The following is a 20,142-nucleotide window of genomic DNA, read 5'->3' on the forward strand; positions in this document are numbered from 1 at the left end:
GTTTTTTATTGTGTTTTTGGATTACTCAAGTAATTTTGTGAGAGTTTTTATTAGAGTTCTCTATTCCTAAGTTTAACTGTTTTCGAAATATTTAGACCTTTTTAAAATTTTTTGGATTTGAATTTTTCTATAAAAAACTAGATAACTCTACTATTTTTTATTATTCGTTTAATAAAGTCTAAAAAATATCTGTTAATAGATCCAAAACAGTTATTTTAAACTATCTCCTAATTTTTTTTTAAGTGTCATTTTGGTGGAGGCGCCGGGCTATTTATTGTTTGTTTAATATATTCTTTCACTAATTGTTTGTAATTTTTAGTTACAAAAAACTAATTTTCAACATTACATTACAGATAAATTTTTGCCATTTTTCTGCAGAGAAATAGATTACACCTACAATTTCTAAATAAAGTCGAATACTAAAGCTTACCTTTTGAAAAGCCAACTTAGAACTTGAGTAATCAGAAAATTATAATAAAAGCTAAGCGGACCATTTTTAAATAAATAAAAAGCGATCATCTTTAAACTTAGTAACGATTTCAAATGAAATAAAACAGAAGCAGGCTTATCTTCAAATTAGAGAATTTCCAATTAGCTCTGATCGAATCTATAAAAAATTTAATTGGTCTCTGTAATTATCAAACTCACATTTAATTAATGCAAGAGACTGTTTTAAGTCTTTCTACAAAAATAAATAAGTGGTTCCGAGTCTCAACATTTCACTTAATATTTCAGTAATTATCTCAAAGTTTCGCGCAAAGCGGGAAAGTTATTCTGTCCGCGGTGTCTTCTCGAAGGTTGTAGGAATTGAAATTTGAATTTTCATCGATGAGTAATTATGTAAATTACCGGAAAACTTTGTGTATTGTTCGACGGCAATTTCGCAAACGAGGATTAAACGTTTATTGAATATCGCCGAGTTTAATGAATTGCAGGATGGCAGAAGTTACTCACTCGTAAAAAGTTTTATGAGGCGCCAGGGTAATACCAACTTTAAAAACAGAAGGCGCCAACCTACAAACCTAACTAATGGCTTAGGAGATTCTTATCGACGTTGCTAAATGTAAGTTTTCAAAATTTCGGCGACTTGGGAGGTGAAAAATTATGATAAGGGAAAAACTTTACAATCTTCTATTTATATTTCTGGTGTGGCCTTAAGACAATTTCAAAATAGGACAAAGTAACGCTCTTTGTCTTAAACTATTTTTGAGAAAATGAGTAACACGATAAAATTTAACTCAATTAAATTAAAATTAATCTATTTCATTTACCAGCAATTTCACCTCATATAACTGTCAGGTTGTGTATAAAGCTTATGAATTAATTTTTCAACTTAATAAATCACTGCACCAAGAATAATTAATGAGTACGTGTCAAGAATACCATTTATTATTTAAGTCCGAGCTTAATATTGGGACTTTATTATTTATTTTCCGAATTTGAATCCGTAATTTTATTCAAGGATTTATCCTAATTTATACGATTTATCTGTTTTTCAGAATTTTATTAGTGATTGAAGCGATTGTCTACGTTTGAACAACATAATTTTATTCCGCATTAAAACAACCAATAAAAAATGTTGGAGATCAAAATGTAGCGTGCAAATATTAAGATTAGATGCATTGTTAATCGTTGTTTTTTATTCAACCGGTAAATAAAAGCAAAACATATTTTTATTTATTTGGTTTGTTCTGTCTAATTAATCACAAAGTCCGTAACAGGTTATTGATTTTTTACATTGAGTCAGTTTATTTTACCTGTGAAAAAAATTATTTGGGTGTTAAAAATGTTTAATAATAATATATTTACATTATTATAATGAATATAATTAATTCTACTATAATTATAAATATAATTATTGAATAAATGAATTAAGCAAAGTTAATATAATAAGTATTGACATTATTAATTATCCATAATAAATGCTCCAGGTAATTTTTGATCACCCAAAAACTTAACAATTTAAGATTTTGCTTTCTAATACACTAATCGCCTTAAAGTTTTGGTGTTAAAACCTTAAATGATTGATTTAATTGGAAACTTTTGCTTAAAATTTCTTAGAAAGTTTCCTTTTTAATTCAGTTTTTTAATGGATTTGCAAACAGTTTAATCTTTCAGAGGCTTCAGCAGCCAAACACTAGGAAATTGCTTTTGCCCAATTCAACTCGAAATCGATTTGTTGCTTGGTAAACCTCAAGTGGCAATTAGTTTCTTAACTACATTTCAGTTTGGTGCAATTAAACTCAATCTGAGGCATTTCATTACAATACATTATCGGAGAATTAACACAAGACATCAAACTGTTTGAGTAGTTAATGCAACAAAGTCGGCTGCCAAGTCTGAAACTACTTGAAGAGGTCAACAATAGCCAAGTGCCCACTGATAAACTTCAGGGTTTAAGCAAATCTACGCCAAACAGCGTGGTAAACAAGTCTGAGAGAATCAAAATAAAACTTAAATTTGTGCTCGATTTCAGATTGTTTAAAGCGAATTTGTTTTGACATCAGAAGCAATCAATAACACGATTAGTCAAAAACCTCCTAAAGCTACTCACTGAAAAAAATGAATGTTTATCTCTTCGTTTTGCTTAAGAAAGCAAAGAGGTCTAATAATAAGGATTGCCGCAAGCAAAATAAGAAAATTTCCCGACATTTAATCAAAAACCGACCGAAATTGCTTTGTTTGCAAGGTTCCGTTATTAAAGCACAACGTCTGGATAATTCGCGTCGAAAAAATTAAATTTTAAGCAACTCCTTGAGAATGATTGTTTTCGAATGATATTTCAGACAAAATAAATGAAATTACTTCTACCTACCACTCGCAAGAAAAACTTTCGCAACAATATGAAAATGTCAGTAGTATACAACTTAATTAAAAAAAGTCGAAGCGAGCACTGCTTACTGGAGAACTTGAGTAATATTTTCACCTCAACGACCTTTTGTTTGAAGTTTCACAAAGCAGCTTGAGGATGAATAATTTATTCGACTTCTGAATACCAAAAAAAGTGCTTTATTGGTTTTTAAGCGTATTTATTGGAAGCGAGCAAGTTCAAGAGAGGAGTAAGTGGAGAAGTTGGAGCAATTTTAACATCGTGTTTCTATTTAACTCGTAAGTTTTTTTGAAGCGAAAGAAACGAGACAAACATGTTTTTACACCAAACTTACACGAAGAATGTTTCAAACGAATTACATTTAGAACATAAAAGTATTCTTATATTTATAAAGCTCACATTAATTCGGCATTACCGCTAAATACTGTTCCATTAGAGGTAAACAGTTTGTGTGAAATATATTCCTTGGAGAGTTCCGACAGGTGTGCTTAGCAATTTGTAGGCTATTAGCGCCGGTAAAAAAATTAATATCTGTTTAAAATTAATTAAAAATGAACGAGAGAAATTTCGTCATTAACTAATCTTTTTAAACAGAGAAAGTTTTTTAATAAAATACCAGGTAAAATTAGCAATTATTACATACATAAAAAAGAAACTTTTTAGTTAGTTGACTGGCGAATAGCTGCAAAAAATGTAATAACCAACGTTTAAAGTTGCAGCGTTAACACAAAAATAGAGAGGCTTCTTTTTTCTTGATTCACGCTTTAATTAAAGCTCGTTTATAAAATCTCACCCAAGATCTTTTTTGTGTTGGCACTGCTTAACCTGTTCTTGACTGTTGACGCTCTATTCTAATTTGCTTAATTTTTTCTTCTTTCGATAAATTGCTCGGCAAAAGTTTTAAGCTTCTGACAAAATTTCACAGCTCTTTTTATAAAAGTTTTTTTTTATTTTGACAGCAGCTACAAAAATGTGTAATATTGATTTTATGTTCAACCTACTTTCTATAAGTTCAAGATCTCGTCTTGAACATTCGTCAATAAGAAATGTGTATGTTTCTTAAACAATAAAAATAAAACATACGTTTTTAATTATTCAAATACAATTTAATATTCCCGTTTTAATGTGAAAAGTAACTTATTTTATATTCTGTTTGAAAATGAGGTATTTTCAGTAAGGATAAAAAAATTAATCTCAGCAACGAAGCATTTAAAAAACGATTTTCTTGTCTGGTAATCGTATAAATTAAACATAAGGTAAAAAAAATATTTTTCTAATACTAATTAATATACGTATCTTATACTGCTTCTATAGTGCATTTCCTTGTATAAAATATATGTCGTCAATTTTAACATTATTTTGACAAATTTCTTTATAAGAATTTCTGAATTTTGTATTTCTGATCCAATATTAGTGTTGAAAAAATTTTTAAAAACAACACAAGTTTTATAGTTTAAAACTCTTGTTGTTTTAATAGCTTTTAAAACTTCAAATAATATAATTAAAAAGGTAAATGCGTAAATAAAAATTACGAGATTTGTAAAATTTTGTAAAACGTGTAGATTTTAAAAACAAACATGATTTCCAATGAGTTGCTGTACAAAACAATTAACTTTAGTGAGTTAAGTTTTTTCCAGTTATTTATTATTAACAAAGTTTATAAAAAATGGTTGTGAAAGAATTAATTTTTGATATCAAAAAACTGAATCAATTTTCAGATTAATAATAATCCAAAATGAAATACAATTATTTGAAGACTTTGTTTGAACAGATGAAATAATAATTAAATCCATGTCAATTTAATGAAATAGTTTAACAGTTGTAAAAATTACTCCGCTAATAAACAGAGAATAGTTAAATCCAGTAGCAACTGGTTTAATTTCCACGAGTGTTGTTTAGAATATGAAACTGGTGAGCAGAGATTACCTCAGTTTAATAGGATCACTAGAAACAAAGCATATTTCGTAAAAAAATCGAATTACATTAAGACTGTTTTTATTAAATGTTTTCGTTCAATTTACTTCAAAGCGAAAGGAATCTTTTATCAACAGAAATAACATTTTCTTTTATTTTTACAACTTTATATCAAAACGGAAATTTTAATTTCAATAAGACAAAAAAATCACATGATTCCATTCCCATACCGGTGAGCGTAATTTCATCCTACATATTTTTTGTGCTTTGCAAATAAAAAAACATTCAAACCATTTTTTAATCACGTTTTTCCGGTAATTTCCTCCTACTTACCGGCACTCCTCCGACTCCAACAACATAAAGAAGTTGCGTCATGAACAGCGCCGCCAGCAAATTCATCAGCGTCGTTCCCGACAGATTGCGTAGGTCCGAAAATAAACTGCAACAAACAAGCTGTTGGTGAAATTCGAAGCAGAATGGATTAGAAAGGAATCAGTCACTTTGAAAGATTGAGCTTCGGTTCGATTCCGTTAATGCAATCACAGTCAGTGCAATACATCTCAAACTTCGCTCAATTAAACCCAACACAGGGCTCAACAGTGACAAGACTAATGCTTGTTCACACTTTGCAGAAAGATCATTGAAATTCTCAAGTGCAAGGCAAAAAGCGCTCTATTAAAGAGAGGCTTGTAAACGAAATTTATTCAAATAGAAAGCGCCAAAAGAATTTTAAATTAACCGAATTGAACAAGTTGAGTTAAATGTTTGATGGGGCCAAATTTTATTGTGCCGAAAGCGCCATGAACGTGAGTGGTGGTTTTTAATGAGTGATTTAAAGCTGCTAAATGATTCTTGAAATGACACAGTAAAAAATTCGCATCAAATAAACCATTCGTAAAATTTACAAAAAGGGATAAAATTATTGCTCCTACGAAACTCCAATTAGCGCTTTTAAGTCTTCTCTTTAATTAGAGAAATACTCGTATAGTAAAAAAACATTTATTAATTCTGCTTATAACAACAGTAAACGAAATGGTTAACTAAAAAATTTAATTAATTAACGTTTTACTACTTATTCGCAAAAAATATTTTTAATTTTAATTTTACCATAATTTTACATTGCATTTACATAATTCGCTTAATTGTCTAAATTAATCAATTTTTCTTTTCTTTCAGTTGTGTTAGATGAAACTTTGTATGATGTTTGCAGATGTTATCAGTAACAAGAGTGTAGTCTCAAATCTTCGATTGTCATGAGTTGTGTTTTCAACTTGTGTGAACTTTTTCAAACATCCCTTTGAAATAGAACAAGCACGAAAAGATAACAATACTTCAGCTTCGTTTAGAATTTTCAGATTTATTTCAGTCGCAACCGTGTATTGAAATTTGTCGTAAAATTATTTATTTTCGGCCATAAAAATGACTGATTTATGCTTCTGTCTCTAAAACTGCCCTAAAATCCATCAAAAGATATACACGCAAAGTTCTTGTAAATATTTTATTAGAAGACATTTTAAAGCGTCATCGACGTAGCAATAAATTTCAGATTCGAGGGTGCAGAAATAAAAAAATTCAATTACATTTCGCCAAAACCTGGAGCTATAACCATTAAATATCTGATGAAAGACCGAATTTGTTCTTGAAGTGTTTTAGCATGGAACAAATCGTGTGGAAAATAACGAGCAGCTTGAAAATGTAGGTTGGAAAAAGCGCCAAACCAAGGGATCAAATTACTTATGATTTGTAATTTTTTTGAAAATTATAAAAAAATTACTTTGAAATATTCAAATCATTTCGTTAAATCTGAAAATCGACTTTCCATTGCCGTCAACATGTCTCGCTCGCTTTTTGCCAATTATGCAAGAAAAGTGGGCTAGTCAAAAGGCAATAAAGTGAAGAGGAACATTAAGTATTTATGTGAACGTGCCAAATCGGTTCGAGAGACTACTTCCTGTCACTGATGGAACTGTCCTATTGTACCTTCTAAGCATTTTCACAAAAATTCAGTTCATTTTTACGTTAATTTAAATATGTATCAAAAGTTGGTAATAAATCGAAAATAAAAGTAAATATTCAGATTTTTTATTTCATTGATTTCATTCGGTTCATTGTAAAAGTCAGCATTTGAAAAAAAATGCACGAATCTGCATGAAAACTGCATGAAAACTCATAGTTAACATCAGCAGCCGCATCCATATCATTTTCGCCCACACAATAGAAAAGTTGAACGGCACAAAGCGTCAAAAAGATAATAAAAAAACTCGTTTTATCAATACTAGTCGTTTTGAACGACGGTTTATTTCAAGCTAATTTTCCATCTGTTTCAAATTCAAGAGATTTGCTTGAATCAGACACTCATTAAGTTCGTTCTTCATGCAGAGAGTAATTTTCGAAATTACAATTTAATTCCGGGAGATTTATGAGATCTACATTTGCAATTACATTTTTACATTGGCAATTAAAGTTGAAGCTGACATTTTTACGAAACCAGTTTGCTACATTAACAAGCCCTTGTAAGTCGTGCTATATGTCTGAGTTAGTTACACATGTTTGTCAGAGCTTTAAGCTTTCAGACACGCCACTATCCTAATTTATAGTTTTAGTTTAGGTAATTTGGTGAGTTTTAGTGCCAGTGATGAGAGGTATTTGAATAATTGTGCCGTGCACTGATACTGATCTAGTGAAGCTTTTGGAAGATTTCGTTTATTAAAACCATCAAGGATGGGTTTATTGTCACTTTGCGTGAGCATTTCAATATCGTTATGTTACGTTGATATCTCAAAGTTAGATAACAAAGCATTTTTTGTCAGAAGGAAAGTAATTTCCGTTGAGTTATTTTCTCATAATAAACGAAAATGCTAATAATTGATGTCAGTAACATAATACGAGTAATTGATGACAAAAACTAAAAAAATCTCTTTGAACTAACTCATTTTAATAACACTTTTTGTATAAAAAAAGTGTGGACAAAGTACTCGTAATTAACAAGTATTTACCATAGATAAGTTAATAACAAAATAAAAGAAAAGAAACTCATTTTTCAAAATAGAACATTTATTTTAAAATTAAAAGTTTTAAAAGCTTATATTGTTGCTTTATTTATGTCAAAAGTAACTAAAAACTTCAGTAATTAAATGTTTCCAAAACAGCAATAAATAAAGTTAATTTTTTTATATACCTTCTTGTATTTTATTTATGTACCTTGCATGTACCACTTAAAATGAGTTAAAATATTTAAGTCGAAAGTAACACAAACTTGATCGCTGCTTCATTCTTAAAAGGCTTTAAATGATTCACGCTATAAATATTAAACAAGCTGTCAACGACACCATTTTCGCTTTACCCTGTGATTGTTATTAAAACCCCGAAATGTTTAATGAATTTTTCAATATAATCGTGAAAACCCTTTTTCGACACCTCCACGCCGCTCCTGTAAGCATCAAAGCTCCAGTGCGTCCTGTGAAGATGGCGTAATTAAAGCTCTATTCCATGTTTTAGGCATAATAGCGAACTTAATGGGGACAATAATTAGCAGATGTGAGCATCAAATTAGGTTATACCACACGCCGTTCCCTCCCGAAAGAAATATCTCTCTACAAATTGGACAATAACAGAATTAATTTTCCCGTTGTTGGGAAAGTTTTTCAATTATGTCTATCACTCCGGTGGCCAACAAAGCTAACTCCCATTGATTATTCCTGGTTTATTTTCCGCCTCTCGCGACAATGGCCGTTTCAAACGAGTTAATCAGCTTCAGGTCACAAACTTTATAAACGTCCTAATCGCAAACTTCCGCAATACCTTTATTGACTTTTCTCCGCGTTTCCGCCTAATTGTTCTTAAAAAGATCCAGCGATTTTGTCAAAGGTAAATCCGGGCCCGGATTTACGAGATGATTCGGATTCAGGACAGGATGAAATAAAAATGCGAACGGTTGACTAACAATAAAGACGGCAAATTGGTGATCGGGCCAAAAAAAAAGGTGAAGATGGGACCATGAATATGAAGTGAGGGCCGGCGGAGACAGAGATTTGGGTTGGAGGAATTTAAATGACAGAAAGATGGGAAAAAGAATGATGGTTGAGGGAAAAAGTGAGGAGGCAATCTGTTGCTAGTCGCTCTTGATAAATGTCGTTTTCAGAGAATTCTTTTCCTAAAATGTGACCTTAAATTGTATTTTTAATATGGTTTTCCCAAAACAAAAACTAAAAATTTTCTGGATTAGTAGTACTGCTCCAACTTTAAAAAGTTATCATATAAAAATTTTCCAGGTGCTATATCTTCACTTTTTCTCTAAATTAAAAAAAAAATAATTCTAATGTTTCCCTGTATACATAGACAGACTCTAACCACAAAAAAACTAAATTGTTAAAGGTCAACAAATTCTAAAATGAAATACTTTTTTTAACTTCAAATTAGCTAGTAATAGAGCGACAAATGTTTTTCTATTAAATTCTTAACTCCTTTGCTCACAATTTCTAGACAAACTCTTATTATGAAGCAGACTGTTAATTTTAATAATAATAGTAGTCTGAAGTTTAACAGTATTGCCTTCTAAAGTCCTTTATTACAAATTTATACAGCTGAACCCAAGCCTTCTTAAAACAAAATAATGTATATTGTTTAGATTTCAAACTTAATATCATGTTATTTTACAAAAAAAAATAAATTAAAAAACTGGATCACTGGATCAAATTTGCTACTTAGTCTTTAGTGTTTTTCTCCTTGCACTGAATTTGTAAGTAGTAATAAATAAGGCTCGGACTATATGCACGAAAAATCCGTAAAATATACGCATATATATGCACCAAATATTAAGAAATATGCTCGAATATATGCCAAATATGCATCGATATGCAAAACTTTTAACAATAAAAAATCAAAGTTGGAATAAATTTTTATCCTCGAGTACACTAAAGTTTGTATTTTCATCATCTTGAACCGCACACAATGAACGAAAGAGAATAAGTAAATTGGTTTTGCTTCAGACAAGCCATTTTAATAACCTAGTAATTAAGCCTTTCTAAGAAATCTGTACTTTTCAGATCACATGTTACCGTCAAAATAAAGTTACTATTACATCACTTTAAACAATTTTGCTAAAACTTATTTGCAGGCAACTACTTATCCACACAGAAAGATTTATTCGATTTATACCAGGTGAATAAAAAGTATAGAACCAAACATTTTTTGCTTAAACTATTTATTTTTTTTTTAACTAATTGATGAATTAAATGTTTTCTATACTCTCCCAAAAACAACTCTGTTAGAGACTATCTACTTTTTATTGATTAAAAAAATATACATAAAATACAATTTTGACAAAAAAAATCGCATAACTCAAAGCAAAACAAAATTTCGTTTTGAAAATACGAACAGATTGTTTATATTAATTATTATTTTCCAGAGGCAAATAATTAAAAAAACCCATTTGGTTCGGAACTTCATATTCACCCTGTATAAAATGAATTTAAAGAGGATACACTCAGCAGGATACTAATACTTTGAGTGCGGCTTACGAATTACTGGTTATTTTCTCTATAACATACAAGGTGTTTCACGTAATTTTACGAGGCCTGCGCCTGTAAGATGCAATCAATAATACATATTCCGATACGAACTCAATTACAAATTTTGAAAAATTGGATAATCTTCTCTAGTTTGTTCACCCTTTCAAAAATTACCACGTTTTTAGTTAGTTAGTGATTGAGATAGATAAACTACAATCATATTCATGCCGTCTCTTGATGGAACAAATGATAATTGCTCCTGAAAAACTGCAGTTTATGACTATTAATGAAACAGTGTTTAGTTTGACAACTACTGTCATGGGTTTCCAAAAATTAAATAATTAAATGTGTATTTTTTGTATCCAGTGTTCTGTGACTTGTGTATATTTGGGTGCGTACATTAGGCGCAAGCCTCGTAAAGTTATGTGAAACACCCTGTATTTTGTAATCGGATCATTTTTCTTAAACTGGCCAATTTTTAACTTGAACAGAAATTTTTAATCAGAATTTTGTGATTTGAAGAAAATATGCACAAATTATTTCCCCTAAAATATGCACGAAGTTGCCAAAATATGCAAAATATGCATTTTTTAATTGGCTTATTTTAATCAAAAAACATTAGATATGCATAGAAAACTTACAATTTTGTTGCATTTTGCATATAATCCGAGCCTTAGTAATAAAAATAAAATACATTTTTCATGTTATAGAACAATACGTTTTATGTTTAGAAACTTTCTACTTTAATAAGATTGAAAATAATTAATAGCATAGACGGAAACTTTGCATTCAATAATAAAGTTACTTTTCGCAATTTTCTTTGAAAGAATTTATATCTTTATATAGACAGTAGTGCAGTTTAAAACTTTGACTCTCTGAAAGGAAACTTTAAACGTGCATCTTTTTAAAATGCTGCTTTACAACAATTTACTTGTATTTAAAAAGTGTCAAGAGCAAAACTTCATTTCAGTCTCCGCCTCTCGTTGTATAAAAAAAAAGCAAAACTATTTACATCTTGCATATATTTTGATAGCAACCAACAGCTTTTTGTGTAGGATTTTAACGCACACATGTTTGAGGTTAATTATCCTCTCGTATTTTATGCCACAAAATAATAAAAAGGCCGATTTAATTCGTTATTCCCTTTTCAAGCACCGCTGACCGAATTAAAACCGCACTAATTAAAAAAGATTACCCCGATCCAATTTCCTCTAGGATCGGGTAAGGTCGTATCCTTAGGATTAAATTCCATGTGGGATTCATAGGCAAATGTGGATGAATGCCCTCCTGTGGGACTCTTTGTGAGAAAAGCCCTTGCAAAAAGGGTCGCTTTATTGCCGACTTTTTAAGAGTGTTGGAGTGTTTTCTTCCGGCATCGGCGTCTCCCCCAAAGTTATTTTATTTTGTTGAGGTAGTTCGAAACGGTTTTCACTTAACTTGCCCATAATTCAGGTCTTAAAGTTTGTTGTCTGGGAAATTAGCTGGGAAATTTTTATATTAAAAAAGTTGCACGCCAGACGGAAAGTTGGGACAGTTGAGTAAGAAAAGTTTGCAACCTGGATTGGGGCTTGCAAAAAACATATCTAATCATGGAATTAAAAATGCCTTAAACTCATCAAACAAAAAGTTAAAAAAAATTTCTGATTAAATCTAATTGGAAACAACTATTAACATTTTAAAGAAATACGAGAATTTCAGTTTGTTTCATCCTCTTTTTGAGTTTAACTAAACACAACACGAATTCATTAGAGTAATTTTTACCATTTCTCAAGTTTCCCCGGATCAACTTTCTCATTTACCTCGCAAACAAGCACAAGTCGTCAACTTGGTGCTGCTTTTGCTGATTTTTGTCTAAATAATTAAAATGTTTTTTGGGTCTCAAGGGATTCAAGGACAAAGTAGATAATTAGCAGTAAACGCTTAGTAATTATTTATTTATACGAGTTTCTCCTTGAGAAATGTCAACTTTGAAATATAATTAACCGTAAAGGCCAGTTTATTAAAGTATAAGCACGCCAGGAATGGCAACTATGTTACTGAAATTCTAATTTGACCGAGCTTTGATTAAAGATAGGGACATGCTTTCTTAATTATAATTTTCTTTTAATTTAAGTTTCAAAATAAGGTTTTAACCGATACGAAATTTTGTTTTGCTATTTTAATAAAACGTTTTAGAGTCAGCTTCAGAAAATTACCCTTACACTTAATTAAATGAATCACAAATGAAAAATGTTTGATTCAGGTGTAGGAGTAACGTTTCAAACAACATTCGATAGTTATCAAATGCAGAATGCAAATAACATTTCAATCGACAAAAATAGAATTCCAATTAACGATTTTGAATATCAATATTGCGTTATACTTTTTTCAGTATATTTTCAAGCAGCAATTAATCTCAATCCAATCACTCTAAGAATTTTTTGTTCTCTAAAATAATACACTCAAACTGTCCTAGCAGAAAATGAGAAAAGTTTTTGTTGTATACGTGTGAAGCTTTGAGACAGGGTGTAAGTTAAAGTAGTATTGATTTACTGATGTTATTTTGTAATATAAAAATATGAAATGGAATTGGAGTTGAAAGCTTTATCCATTTTGTGTATGTATGACTTTGTATGTTACGACTCTTCTTTGGGTCATAAATCTGATGGAACAGGGTAATCTACAAGTAATTTTAGATAATGTTTACGACTTTATTTAAAAAATAATAAAATTTTGAAACGTTTTTTTTTTTAAACTATGTTCAATACTAACTTCTGTCGTCTCCTTTTAAATTTTTAAAAACTCTCTTGATGTTAGTCGATTTTGCTGCGTATTTTGTGCAAGATATCAATATTGGGAGAATATTAAAGCATATCGGCGGCGTATGCATTTTAAAAAGTAGGGCATTGCCGGAGCATTATAATGCAGATTTTCGCATCCAACTCCAACAAAATATAAATATCAGCATATCAATATTACTTTTGCATTTTTTGATGTATTCCAGTGTCATCCGCTTTTAAACCATTAGTAAAAAATCCAATTTTCTCCAGAAACAAAATTACCCTCATTTTATATCTCGGAACAGAATTAGGAAGTTCCATCCGCGTCCGGAAAATATGATTTTCATAAAAGAGTGAAATTTTTGTGCAAAAAAACGTATGAAGCTTATCACTTTAATTCAGTCTGACCGAAATGCAACAATTTCAATATAAATTCTAGATACAGTGCGGAATGTTTCCGTTGGAAATTGGATTAAGCGAAGTTTGTACGAGCACAGCGGCATTCAGATGTACTAAAACATCATACCAATCACGCTACAAGAAACCTGATTATCTGCTAATTAAATGAGGAGATTAGATTTGAGGTGTTACAACAACATAGTGATAGAGATAGAGAAAATCAATTTTCTTTGATTTTGATAGTTGTTAATTAAAACTAGTTAAAATTCATAAAAATAAATTTTATTGACGCAATCTTGCCACTCCTGCATTCACAATTTTATTCGATCAAAGTAAATCTTCTTACTTGAATGATATTTATAAGAAATAAAGGTGTAGATAGACCTACGCAGGAACTAGGAAATAATTATTCGCCGTCGTGGATTCATAAGCGATCGAGCTTATTTAATGTTTTGCTAGATATCTATTCCCTCAGAATCATTATAACTCATCCATAATTCATACTTTCCTTTCAGAGGTGATTAGTCTTTCACATCACTTTAACCCACTTTTCTCCACAAGTATGAATCTGGTAATATGTATTTAAATTTACAAATGGCGATGGCGTATTAAAAAAAAGTTATTTTACAGTGCAAGCCCCAGTAAAGTTTTAAAACCTTTGATAAAATAAAACAGTAATCGGCAATCTTTTAAGAGGTTCTAGACTAAACCTCGCAAAACTTATTATAAAAACTGCAAACTGCAGCCGTAATAGCCCCCTAAACGCCTAATCTTTTAATGGAACGCCTCCACCCGGTGCAAACTTCCAACTTGCAAGAGTTCTAGTGCACATTTAAGCCATTCTCCGACTTCATAACGTTGATCGACGATAATTCACCCTCTTCTATTCATTTAATTTGATTATTCCGGCAAATTGCGGATTAATCTCTCTCATCCAAAGCCAACACTATCACTACTTGTTCATTACCAAGACGTGTCGTTTTAGTAATTTACGATGTCATTTCCTTGTCGAGACAATCAATTTTCCCGATGATAACGTTCGGTAAGTAGCTATCTAAATTTCAAAGTAAATTTACCCACGCTGTTTCACCTGAACGTTGCAATAATACCATCTGTCTTCGTAAATTTCAATTGTAATAAATTGGGAGTGCTTTCGGGAAATTTGGTGCTCATCTCGCGTTAAGAATAAATCGACTTGCGAGAGACCCTCACAGAAAATGAGAAAACAATAAAAAAAAGCAAATTTAAAGAAATAGAAAATCCAAAAATGCAACATATTTGATATTCTGCTTTTTGTTTTCGGAGAAAACAATAGATAAAGCAGAAGTTGACGAAACTTTGAAGCATTAAAACAAATTTTCTCCACCTGTCTCGTCTCAAACTTTCTTTGAAAATTTGAAAGTCAAATTTTAACACCAGCGAGAAATTTTCCTTTGTATACTTTTGCTTTTGTCTCACTAGTTCCAAAAGAGTCAAATCTATTAAGCTAAGCCGTCCTTAATCACTCCCTTTTCACTTGATTATCTTCAAGGATGGAGTGTCATCAGTCCAAATCCGGGATTTGTCAATTAGTATGCTCTAACTTAGAACACGATACTTATGTGGGTCACATCCACGGGGATGTTGCCGAAAACATATCACCCTCCACAAGCTTGTATCCATCTAATCAACATTCTGCACGGTTCGGAAACCACAAAGCGCAAAATATCCAACAAATGCACTGAATTTGTGAATAATTGGCCCTTTTCCTGCCCACTGCATTTGTTGAATGTTTCATTAGAGCACAACGGGGGAAATGGTGCGTTTTAAAACATCAAGTGAAAACAGTGAAAATTTATGACAGATCTAACAGTGTAATATCCCGTTCGGGCTTTATGGAAAGTGGGTGATATTGTCGATTATCCTTAAGGACGCGCAACGAGTGCCATCATGCATCACTTCTCAACCCTCTTCGCCTAAAGAGCTGCTGTTATGAGTATAGGACAAGTTTCAGGTCAAATATGTCATGGCGGCAGTATTTGCGTGTTTTAGTTAAAAGCATTCTCTATTAGGCCTTCAGGAGTCACACGTATGAGCTTACATGTAAATTACAGTTTTGAACGGGAAAATAACAAAGCGAGATCAAACGATAATCGCTCGAAATTTATGAATAAGGAGATAAAGGATAAGAGAACTATTTACGTAATTTATTACAATAAATTTTATTTTTACAAACTGAAAATCCGATTTTTAACACTGTTATGTTTTATATTTTTTTCATTTATACAGGCTGTTTCGGCTAAACCCTACATTAGAAGTGTTGGGAGTTTTAACAGTAATATTTGCCTAAAATTTTGATTGTAGATATAATTGTTTAGATCCTGAAATGAAAATATTTTCAAGATGGCAACACTTTCGGTTACACCAAAAAAGGGTATCAACGTTATTTTAAATAAAAAGTTATATTTTTTATTGCGTTCTTGGATTACTCAAGTGACTTTGAGAGGGTTTTTATAAGACTTTCTTATGCTTAAATTTAACCGTTTTTGAAATATTTATGGTGGATTTATGCTTCCATATTTAAGATTTATCATGCTCCGAAAATGAAGTAAAGTGTTCCAATATCTTTGTGGTTAGTTGAAAATAATAAGATTTAATTTTAGAATTAACGGATTTGATCTTTTACGAAATTTTCGAATTTTTTACACAAACTTTTGTTAAATTAGTGACGATTTGTGGCAATCTATAAACTATATTCTCTAACAGTTTTTCATAGAAATTTTTATTATTTCAGAGAAAAGTTTTACTTGTCAATTGTGATTAATGACAATGTTTTGACAGTTACAGATTTTATCAATTTTATTTGTTATTTAACGTAGTAAAAAGTTAAAAGTTGGCAACTCTTAAATTAAATTAAATCTCAAATACTAAAGCTTAAATGTTAAATGATAGTATAAATGTTACTATTAAAAAAGCATAATTGATCTTCTTAAATTAAATCTTAAATAATAAATCTTAAATATGAAAGCATAAATCCACCATTAGACTTTTTTGAAATTCTTTTAGTTTGCATTTTCCTCTCCAAAAATCGATTACTTTACCGTTTCCGTTTTTAATTCTTTTGAGATAGTATTTGGACATATGAAAAAGAAAAGTTTGATCTTTTCTTTCGTGTATTTATAATTAGAAAAATAATTAACAAACCTCCAAAATTTAAAGTTACGTTTGGGAACTTTAAATACCCGTAACTGAATTTTTTTAAAGCAAAGGCCCCAATTTTTTCAGAGAATTTAATTCTGCATCGATCTGTGTTTACATTCCCTACACCTAAATTTAATGATTTCCAAGTTATTTTGATTTTTACAATGGAAGAAATTCATTCCTATCCATGGTAGTTTTCACATAGTTTGCCATGGAAATATTTCTCACTGAAAAAACGCCAAGTGTTTTTTACAATTATGTTAATTTTTTCGTAAATACAAATTAAATTTATTTAATCTAAATTTGAATAACTTTGATATTTTATTTTTTTCTTCTTTCTATGACAAAGTAGCTGTGGTTAATGAATTTCTCACAATATCAAAAAACGTTACTATAACTTCAAAACTCCCAAACATATGTATAGGAGTTATTAATACATATCGAACCAGAACTAAATTCTCCTCCATTTAGTGAAAAAAAAATTAGGTATTTTATTTAGGAAAATTGAATTAAGGATATTTGAAGTTTCTTAAATTTTACATTTTGGCGGTTTGATAATTATTTTTTCAATTATGAATACACTAAAGGAAAGATTCAACCTTTCTCTCTTGTATACCCAAATACGGTTTCCACATAATAAAAAATGGTAGAGTTATCGAGTTTTGAATACGAAGATTCAAATCCAAAAATTTTTCTAAATATTTCAAGAACGATTAAACTTAGGTATGGTGAAGGCTAATAAAAACTCTCTCAAAAGCATTTGGGTAATTCAAAAACGCAATAAAAAACATTTAAAATCACGAAGTTGATATCCACTTTCGGTGTAACAGGAAGTGCCGCCGTTTTAAAAATATTAACAGTCTGCATAAAATAAACGCAAAAAACTGAATATTAACAGAATTTTTTCTATGTAGTTGAAAGTTTGTAGTTAATAGTATTAGTAATAAAACCCAAACCTTAAACTTGAAAAAAAAATCTGTATAAAATGCAATTTCAAGCTGATTTCCAACGTTTTAAAGATAATAATTAACCAAACTAGTCTTAGCTAATACACCTGTAAATGTTAAATTATAAGAAAATTCAAGTTTACTAGCTTTGATAAACTGCAACAATATCTAATCTACTACCATCTCCTGTACCAGGGAATTAATTAACACAAGTTAATTAGATTCGCATTAATCACAACATCCATTGTGTGCCGCAATAAGGTAACTCTTTGATGAACATTTATTTGAAAAGTTACGGAAGCCAAAGTGAAAATTAATTCAACGCACAACAGAGAATTTAATGCGTGCAAATTGCATTCGGAATGTTGCTAACGAATCGATAGTTAAACCGACACAAATTCCAAATTCAAAAATAAATAATAACCGTTTGTACAACCACCACTTGAAAAAAAACTCTCTCTGAGAAAATTTTATTATGAAATAATTAATGCGCGGCGTGTCCGTAGTTTTAAATTTCGCCGAGTGAATCTTGAGGGGAAAATTAAATTAAAATTTTTAGTGCAACGTGCAGCCTCCTGGGTAATGCTGCGAAGTTGCAAATTAAGAAAAACGGCGGTTTGCAGGCGGATGCTTGCAACACTTAATTGTTATGTCTCTGAAGAGAAGTTGAGTTTGTTTTATTTGAAAAAAGCCGAAGTTTTGACGTCATTTTGTTTAACTTTCCGGATAAGATATGAAAAAAATCGCTTGTGTTAAAAATGTTTATCACAAAGGCAACAAACTGTACAAAAAACACAATTAACTTAAATAATTAGGTCTGAGACAAATATCTCCTAGATGGTGAGTTTTTTGACAATTTGGACTTAGATTACCGAGCAAATGTAAACTACAAAAATTACGATGGACAATAAAATCAGATAAAACGTCAGATAATCCTATTTTTACAGTAATTTCAACAAAAAATTTCTCAAAGCTGAAATGTTAAAATATTCAAAAATTTTTGGGATTTTAAATGTAAAGAATTCAAATAACAGCCCTTACGAATATTGTGTTATTTACCAACTCAAAGTTTGTTCATTTTCCTGTGGGTTTTAAAAATTTGATCTGATTTCCCATTTCCTCTAAAGCAGCTAAATAACTTTATAAATATTTAGATACCGCTCTCTCCTTTATTACATTAGGGAAATTATTGGTAGCTACTTTACCCTCCTTCTTTAACCAAATTTTATGTTTGATGGAAAAACTCGTAAATCAGTTTCACAGAAAAAACGACGGTAAATATTGGGAAAAATTATTCGCCCAATTTAATATAAGAAGATTATGTTAAGGAAAGTTTTTTACAAGGTACAAGGTGTTTTTTGTTAGGAAAGTTTAAAGTTATCATTGTATCTTGTACATGATTTTAATTAATATTGTCTACTCCTTGTTTTATTATTTCACCGTTATGTGAATTGTTAATAAAAACCCTTAAACAAAGCGAACAGAATTTAATTTGCATTTGCACAAAAGGTGCAATGAAATTAAGCCCGAGTTAATTTCGAAGTGTTTAAATGATCCAATAAAGGTAGAAATTTCGTTATGATTTTTCTCGTAATCTTATCAGACGTGCTCACGTGCCCATTTTTATCATCCCATTTTAGCGACTTTTGAACGACTTTTCCTTTTATATAGAAAGCCATTGTGTGAATGTAAATGCAACATTTACATTTTAGGTAAAATTTAAATTCAGCACATCTTTGTGTGCCCCTTAAGAGAAGAGGTTCTTGTCCTTACCTAGACACGAATGCATAAAATTCCGATATCTTACACCGTTTAGCATAATATAGGCCGGAGCCTCTAAATCTCGTCAAGGTGGATTTATATCCGAGGAAAACAAGCCAATTTACCGGAAAAATCTAATAGGAGGAGAGGATGAAATTGAGAAAATTACAGAGGAATAAGGAAGCGAGCACAAGATGATGAATCGTTGACCTTTGGCAAATAGAATTTTGATGGTAATTTGCGCGAAAATGATCTTTTAAAAACTATTACCTGAAAAATAGCTTATTTCTGTCTAGTTGCTAAAAGTTTGTTTAATTTCTTACATCGGATTCCAATTGAAACTCAAAAGAAGTTGTCAAAAACATTGCCGTAAAGACATTCACTAAACTTAGATTACCTTTAAACCCAATAAAATATTCAGTTAAGTGCCACAAGAATTTCCCAAGTGATCAATGAATAAAACACTTAAAATGTAAATTTTGCCGAATTACCTTACAAATGTTTTTGAACAGGGTTACCGGTTTGAATTTCAACATTTGGAAGTCAAATGCACCATTGCATTTTCAGTGTTTATGGTAAAAAAAAAGAAAACAATCTGCCATCAAATTTTCAAATATAAAAATTAAAATAAAAAAATTAAATAAAATTGTGACTGCAATACATTGTTTTTTTTCTTCCTATAGCAAAAAAAGTTTTCTTGAGATTGTACGTACAATTAGCGAAGAAAAGATTGTCCTCCTAATAAACCACAACAATAAATCTTTCCCATTATTTCTTATTTAACAGTATATTTAGTTTGAAGTGAAGCTACCGATTTTACTTTCAATTAGGAAAAAAAAAAA

The 20,142-nt window shown here is 30.5% G+C and overlaps 1 protein-coding gene across 1 annotated transcript in view; it reads right to left on the reverse strand.

Moving 5' to 3' along the window:
* Positions 1-20,142, reverse strand: part of LOC123013152 (latrophilin-like protein LAT-2) — a 63,054-nt gene that overhangs the window by 21,266 nt on the left and 21,646 nt on the right. The window contains exon 3 of the mRNA XM_044411528.1: positions 5,078-5,183. Coding sequence (XP_044267463.1) covers positions 5,078-5,183 — 106 coding nt within the window. The remainder of the gene's footprint in view (positions 1-5,077; positions 5,184-20,142) is intronic.

Source organism: Tribolium madens, unplaced genomic scaffold, assembly GCF_015345945.1.
Source record: "Tribolium madens isolate multiple individuals breed KSU strain unplaced genomic scaffold, Tmad_KSU_1.1 Scaffold_96;HRSCAF=242;Tcas5.2_LG5, whole genome shotgun sequence".
NCBI classification, from domain to species: domain Eukaryota; kingdom Metazoa; phylum Arthropoda; class Insecta; order Coleoptera; family Tenebrionidae; genus Tribolium; species Tribolium madens.